Source organism: Tamandua tetradactyla, chromosome 23, assembly GCF_023851605.1.
Source record: "Tamandua tetradactyla isolate mTamTet1 chromosome 23, mTamTet1.pri, whole genome shotgun sequence".
In the NCBI taxonomy this organism is placed as follows: Eukaryota; Metazoa; Chordata; class Mammalia; order Pilosa; family Myrmecophagidae; genus Tamandua; species Tamandua tetradactyla.
In genome coordinates, this window is record NC_135349.1 from 22,253,712 (window position 1) to 22,260,966 (window position 7,255).

The following is a 7,255-nucleotide window of genomic DNA, read 5'->3' on the forward strand; positions in this document are numbered from 1 at the left end:
AAACCTTGTGCCTGATGCTCTTTTTATCTACAGTATGGACAGATGAGTAAAACATGTGAATTATAAATAAATAAATAATAGGGGGAACAAATGTTAAAATAAATTAAGTAGATTGCAATCCTAGTGAACAATTAAAGGAAGTATAAGGGGTATAAAAAATAGGGAACAAAGTAAAATATATTGGGAAGATGGAAATACTAACAGTCAATGAGAGGGTGGGGTAAGGGGTATGGTATGTATGAGTTTTTTCTTTTTTCTTATTTATTTTTCTTGAGTGATGCAAATGTTCTAAGAAATGATCATGGTGATGAATATACAACTATGTGATGATATTGTGAGTCACTGATAATATATCCAGAATGGAATGTTCACTTGTTAAGAATGTTCATGCTTGTATATTGTTACATTTTGTCAATAAAAAAATTAAAAAACAAAACAAAAAATTAGGTGTTCTAGAAAAAGTTAAAGGAATGTTTAATTTGGTCACTTCCAATGAAGATTAGCTTGGTTGTCTTGTATTTTGAAATACTGGTACTTGAAAAGAGATTATACTTGCTTGGCATTTCCCAAGTGTATTTTTCAGAACACTAGCTCTTGCCAAGTGCTCAATAAAATAGAGTTCCCAAATCAAACAGATTTTTATTTACCTTCTTTGAGTCTCACAATTCACATTAACATATCAAGGTTCTTAGAAATCCTGTGATAAACTTTTTCAACTTTTTTTATCTCACTGTTTTCTGAATATACTTCTTAAAACTTCTTTTATGTAACATTTAATATACTGCAGTGCAAATTTACAGAGCACAATTTTGGAATAACTGTATCTAGGGACATAGAATTATTTAAAGAAAGTTATTTTTTCTAACAAACTTTGTCATTTCTAGAGCAAAATTGGGATGAACTTACATACTGTGTATCCAATAGAACTTGATCACCTTACTGTTTGTAACAGCACTCCAATTTCTTAAAGCCACAGCTCTACTAATAAACTGTAATTTTCTGTGTAAATAAAAGACATAAATAGTCTGTGTTCATATCCAGTCTGTAAGGAAATGCTAATGCTCTCACATGTGCTCTTAGTAAATTTTCTGCCTGCTTACTCTCATTCTGTGCCTTTGAATTCTTCCTTGCACTGTGACTAAGAACCTTGAAGCCAAAACCCAGCAACATTTATTGGCAAGTCATCCAGGAGACACTTCTCTCTGACTGTCTGAACTGAAACTGGTGGTGCTTCCAGTATTCCAGCTGATAGTCCATTGGGCTATCTGCTACAAAATTATAATTTTCCCACCACAGAGCTAAAAGGCTACTGCAATACTGTCTAACCAAAGAATCATTTGGAAGACAGCTAGCATTAACCCATAATTGTAACAGACAGTTATAACCCTATCTCACAATTAAATCTCTTTTTAAAAGAGTGAGGTAGTTAGGTTCAGGTGTCAACTTGGCTAGGTGATGGTGCCTAGTTCTGTTGCTGTGGACTTGAGTCATTAGGATGTGAATTCATCTATGGCTGATTACATCTGCAGTTGGCTAAGGGGAGTGCCTTCTGCAATAAGTGGTGTTTATTTTAATTAGCTTGAGGCTGAAAAGAGAGAGGTCAGAAGAGATCTCAATGCAGTACACCCCAAGCAACTCAGCCTACCTCCTCTTGACATTTGCAGCTCAGCACAGACATCTTGAGATGCAAAAAGAAATCACTCTGGGGAAAGTGTTGGAACCCAGAAGTCAGGAGAGAAAGCTAGCAGATGTCATCCTGTGCCTTCCCGTGTAACAGAACCTCAGATGAAAGTTAGCTGCCTTTCCACTGAAGAGCTATAAGTTTTTAACTAAATAAATCCCCTTTTATTAAAAGCCAATCCATCTCTGGTATACTGCATTCAGGCAGCTTTGGCATATTAAAACAGAGGGAAAGTGACAAGAAATTACTTACTTACAGCTCTTATGGCCTTGTATCAGGACAAACCCATGAAGCACTCTTAGAAATTATGTTATGCCCAAGAAGACTAATAAATTTTGATTGAAAATCATTGTAACTACCCTAAGAAAACATTTCTAACTTTTAAAAACATATTTAATAAATTCAAGAGCATATTCTACATGTTCTGCAAAAGATGAAAGCAACATTTTACTAAAAATATTTAATAGCCATGCCTCATTCATTTTTCAGGCCCTAACAGTTAAGTTGCACCACAAATTTCAAACACCAAATAAGCCATAAATTTTTTTTGGTCTGGTAACAATAAAGACGTGTGCTTCTGTACAATATAGATTTTTTTAAATGAAGGTTTTCCCTAATGTCACAAAATGAGAGATATATAGATAGACATTAAATAATCACCATAAGACTTGGTGATGATCTAAAATAGTCAATGACTGTGTAAACCTGATGTATACTGGCATAAAGTAGGAGATGTAGGCATACAACATAGGCCTGTGCCAGTTTGAATCGGTTGTGTACCTCAGAAAAGCCATGGCCTTTAATCCTTATTCAGTATTTCTGGATGTGACCTTTCTGATTGTTTTCAAGGAGATGTGATCCATCCAACTGTGGGTGGCAAAATTTGATTAGATGGTTTCCATGGAGATGTGTCCCCACTCATTCAAGGTGGGGTTTCTTCCTGGAGTCCTTTAAGAGGGAACCATTTTAGAAAAAGTTAGAGAGCCACCAGAACTGAAAGAGCCAATAGAATAGACAGAGCCTCAGGGAAGCTGTTGAAGACTCCTGAAGAGAAAACTAGCACATGTTGCCATGTGCCTTTCCAGTTGACATCCAGTGAACGGGCCCCCTTCCCACCCATCCACCTTAACACCCCCACTTAGCAACTGTCAGCGGCAGATCTCTACACCACAGCCGCTGGACCCCTTCCCACCTTCACCTCCCCTGTCGCAACACCCCAACTTTCAGCACCCAGGTGCCGCTGATAGCTTCAGCCGGGTCGCGCGACTGGAGCACTGGGTGAATTAGGGGGCGAGCTCGCGGGAAATAAACCTGGGTAAGCGAAACCTAGCCGTCTCAGCTAGGGGACTGAAGGACTTGAGCCGAAGGCCAATTAATCAGCACAAAGCTTTTTTATTGTTACATCGTAAGAGCTTAGGTACCGAAGCGGCTCAAGTGCTCTAAAGACCCCGAGGCTACAGGGAGCTTAGGTTAAATACAGTTGCACAAGGGGGGGGGAGTAGGGGAGAGGGTAGGGGGTTCGAAGAGCCAATTACACAAGCTAAAAGGTAGTTGCTAGGCAAGGGCGGCAGAAGATAGCTAGAGGCAAGGACAGAATAACAAGAAGGCTTGTAGTTTTGAGATAAGCTACTGAGATGGGAGGTTTCTGATGAGAGGGGGAAGGGAGAACAGTGAGTTAGGCTACAGACATGAGAGGCAGGGAGAGAAGGCAGAAATGATTGACAATTTTTAAGTATGACTAGGCTCCAATCCCAGAGAAATATGCCACAATTCCTCTCCTTTTTCTTTTAAAGGCTCACCTGCATGACAGGTGGTGGGCATTAACCTTTGCTGGGAGGGGTAGGGATGAGATCCCCCTTACATGTGGGGCTCAGAATTTCAGGGGAAGGGTATTTGCTGAGCCGACCCTTATGCAGATCTCATGTGCCCCAGAAGAGCCAGAGGAGGCCTGTTTGAGCAGCCCGTCTTCTGCAGTGCTTCGCCTTGCACCCAGCGGTACCCATCTGGTAGCCAGCTGGCCCCAGAGGCACGTACTCTGACTACATGCAGCCCCCGTAGGGGAATGGAGGGAGTATGGAAGTGGCAGAGGCACACGGTAGGCATGGCCAGAGTGGCAGCAGCGTGGTGCAGGCTCCACGAGAGGACCAGTCTCGGGAACTGCACTGAGACCTCAGGGTGGTCAGTCCTGAGGGTGAGTTGACTTAGCCAGCCAAACCTGTGTTTGCCGACGATTGTTTGTATCGGCAAAGGGATTTTGGAGCTTAAGAGTAGCTAGGGCTAGGAGTTGAGTTTGTCGTTTATAGTGAGGTATTTTTGAGAAAAGGCACTAGAATAGGAAGAAGATGCAGATGAGGATTATTAGCATAATGCCGTAGAAGATGAGATTAGAGAGTTGACAGAAGGAAGAAACTTGCGGAGGAGGTCTGTAAGGACAGAGCTAGAGAGTTTGGGTACAGACAAGCTTTTTATGTTTAGAAGTTGAGTTAGTAGGCTGTGCGCCTAGTTCCAGAGAGATTTATTATAGGCAGAGAATGACCACTCACGCAGGGTGAGACGGGGCTAAGAGGTATAGACGAGGACAGGTGTGATACAGAGGCGGGAGAAGGGGTAACGTCTATCAAAAGTAGAGGCGGCTGCCTCATACAGTGCTTTGGCATATAAAGCTAGTAAGTCTATTTATTGCCGCAGGGTAGATATGGCCTGGGGAGTAAGGGTGTTGAGTCCGGTCTGCACGGCACTTCAGCGGTGGTAGATGTTTGGGTGAGGGTGACGGCTGCGGTGATGGCTGCTGCTATAGAGGCGATGATGGCTGCAGAGATGGCGGCGGTGATTCCGAAGTCTCGTTTCGCGTGTGGGCTGAGCTGAGTGACGGAGCTGTCCATGGGCAGTGCAGGAGCGACCCACCTGGTCGCGTTGAGCGGGATCTACAGGAGTCTAGGTTGAAGTACTATGAAAACTACTGAGAAAGAGGCATTAAGGTAGTTAAGTAGGTGACATGTGTTAGGGCGACTATAGTTTGAGCAGGTAAAGAAATAGAATGGAGGACTTAAAAAGACCGTGGAAGTGAAGTTTTCGCCACCTAAAACATTAAATGCATAGTAGTCCGGACCGGTAACCTTGTTACCCTCAGTTGGGGGCTGCTGGGTGCTGTTGAAGGTGACCAGGCGCCCTTGGGATTCGGTTGCTCCGAGGAAGGGGCGCAGGTCTAGGCAGCTGAGGTTTCCACAGAGAGAGAGGTGGGTGAAACTGCTGGTACCATTAAGAAAGGGGGGGCTATAGGGAACGAAGAAGTTATATTTGGAGGAGTTGTGAGTTCGAGGGGGAGAATGACACGGAAGCCACAGGATTTCTGTAAAGGAAGTTGAGGGTGTAAAGCTGCCAGGTGAGCAGAGGGGAACTGGGGGCCGCACCGGTGGGTGCGGGCGAGTTCGGTTGTATCCGGGTGTAGTTCCTCTAGCTGGCCAAGGTCCTGTGAAAAGGAGGGCTTTTGACTTGTTCTCACGGAGTATACTTGCGCTTATGGTTCGGGAGTAGATAAGGTGGATGCAATTAGGCCATTGAGGAGAACACGGGAGCCCGTTTTCTGCTTGTCCTGAAAGATTAGTGAACGTGAGGTTTAGTAGTTTGTTGTTTGGCTGGGAGACTTCGGGGATGGCTTGCGTTGACGAATTCTGCAAAAAGGTAAGGTTAATCGTTAGGGCTTCAGGAGGGGGGGAGAAATTGGGGAATGATGATAGGTTGAGAGGCGCACTAGCGGGGAGGACATTGGGATCGCACGGGAGATCTAGTAAGCAATTATTAACAAAAGGTTGTGGAAATATGGAGGAATTAGGAGTGAGAAACAGTAATCCTGGGGGATATTAGATTGCGGCTCACACTTCGCTTTCAGGAGGTTTTGCAGAAGTGGCTGTGTAGAAAATTAGAAGTGTTACAGGGAGGAGTCGCCAGGTGGGAATTCCGGAGGGGTGTGCTAGAAAAAACAGTTTTACTGAAAATAATAAGCAGGTTAGCACCTAGAGGAAGAAAATGAGCAGGTTAAAACACGATGATGCACAGGAAAATTATGGCAAGTAGGATTCTTTTGAAGAGGCTCTAATTCTTTGGAGCGACTATTGCTGGGTAGCGTAGGGACCGGTAAGCCCATCCTCTTTGCCTGCTTTGAGCAGTCGCTTTATATCTTCCTCACTGTGGGGAACTCACGGGAATGGGCGTTGCGGGGATGGGGTGAGATTAATGGGGAAGAGTGCTGCCTGTGTCAGCGGCAGCGGCCGGACCGAGGGCTAGAGCTGCCCTGGACCCGAGGGGGGGTTGCCGCCTGTGGGATTGTAACAGGGCGGCCGGGGTGAACGAGATGGTGATAGTTTTGTGCACGGCCCTGCATAAGGTGGTGGCGGGGGGTGCGTAAAACTGCGGCTGCGCTTTCGGGAAGAAGGGGTTGGTGTTGCTAGGCAGCCGGGGGAGGGCCAGAGGGTAGGGAGGAGGGGACAGGACGTCCCGCCTCCACTTCCTCCGGGAGGGCGGGATAAAGGCTACGGCCCTTTTCTGGTTTGGATGATGGGGAAGAAGGCGGAAGGGTGGAGTTAGTTTATCCGCCCTGAGGCTCTCCGCCATAGTCCTGTAGGGGCGGGTGCCTTTCGAGGCATTCCTCAAGCTGTTTGAGGAGGGACTTAGCGTCGGAGTCGGGCTCCAACTTAGAGCCGGACTGCGTCTCTGCAGCGGCTGCTGTAGTGACGCTTTTAGTTGGTTTCGGCCGGCCATCAGTGGGGGGCAAGGAGCCTTGTAGGCAAGAGCGGATGGTGATTAGCGTGGGGAGAAGCTCCGGAGGAAAACGCTTGCCTTCATGCTCCATTTCGTCTGTGACCCTGGCAATTAATCGATCATAGGTAGCTGGGGCCCAAAGTGGACTGGTTAGTAGCCAGGGGTTAAACGGCAGCAGGAGATCCCAATAAACTTGCAGCTGCCGGGCTGAAACTTTACACCTATGGGTATTTAGCAGAGCGGCCAGCGCTCTAACTTGGGGGACCTGGGTTTTAGAAAGAGATGAACCCATTTTGAATTTAGGAGGACTACTCTGCGTGAATAAGAATGAATCCTAGGACGGCGTTTATTTCGCGAGAGAGTCTAGATGCTTACCTTGGCTCCGTGGTCCTAGGATCTCCAGTGTCCAGGCGGAAACGGAGGGGTCCCTGTTCGGGCGCCAATTGCCGCTGATAGCTTCAGCCGGGTCGCGCGACTGGAGCACTGGGTGAATTAGGGGGCGAGCTCGCGGGAAATAAACCTGGGTAAGCGAAACCTAGCCGTCTCAGCTAGGGGACTGAAGGACTTGAGCCAAAGGCCAATTAATCAGCACAAAGCTTTTTTATTGTTACATCGTAAGAGCTTAGGTACCGAAGCGGCTCAAGTGCTCTAAAGACCCCGAGGCTACAGGGAGCTTAGGTTAAATACAGTTGAACAAGGGGGGGGGAGTAGGGGAGAGGGTAGGGGGTTCGAAGAGCCAATTACACAAGCTAAAAGGTAGTTGCTAGGCAAGGGCGGCAGAAGATAGCTAGAGGCAAGGACAGAATAACAAGAAGG

The 7,255-nt window shown here is 46.1% G+C and overlaps 1 protein-coding gene across 5 annotated transcripts in view; it reads right to left on the reverse strand.

Moving 5' to 3' along the window:
- Positions 1-3,053: 3,053 nt before the first annotated feature.
- The window catches only part of LOC143667189 (uncharacterized), a 289,857-nt gene continuing 285,655 nt past the window's right edge, over positions 3,054-7,255 (reverse strand). For 2 of the 5 annotated variants that reach the window (XM_077141127.1, XM_077141126.1), the window contains one exon: positions 6,775-6,959. In XM_077141127.1, the coding sequence (XP_076997242.1) occupies positions 6,898-6,959 (62 nt within the window). In that variant the 3' untranslated portion in view covers positions 6,775-6,897. Of the gene's footprint in view, positions 4,641-6,774; positions 6,960-7,255 lie in introns of those variants that run through there. The other 3 variants (XR_013167939.1, XR_013167938.1, XM_077141130.1) reach the window with 3 other exon arrangements.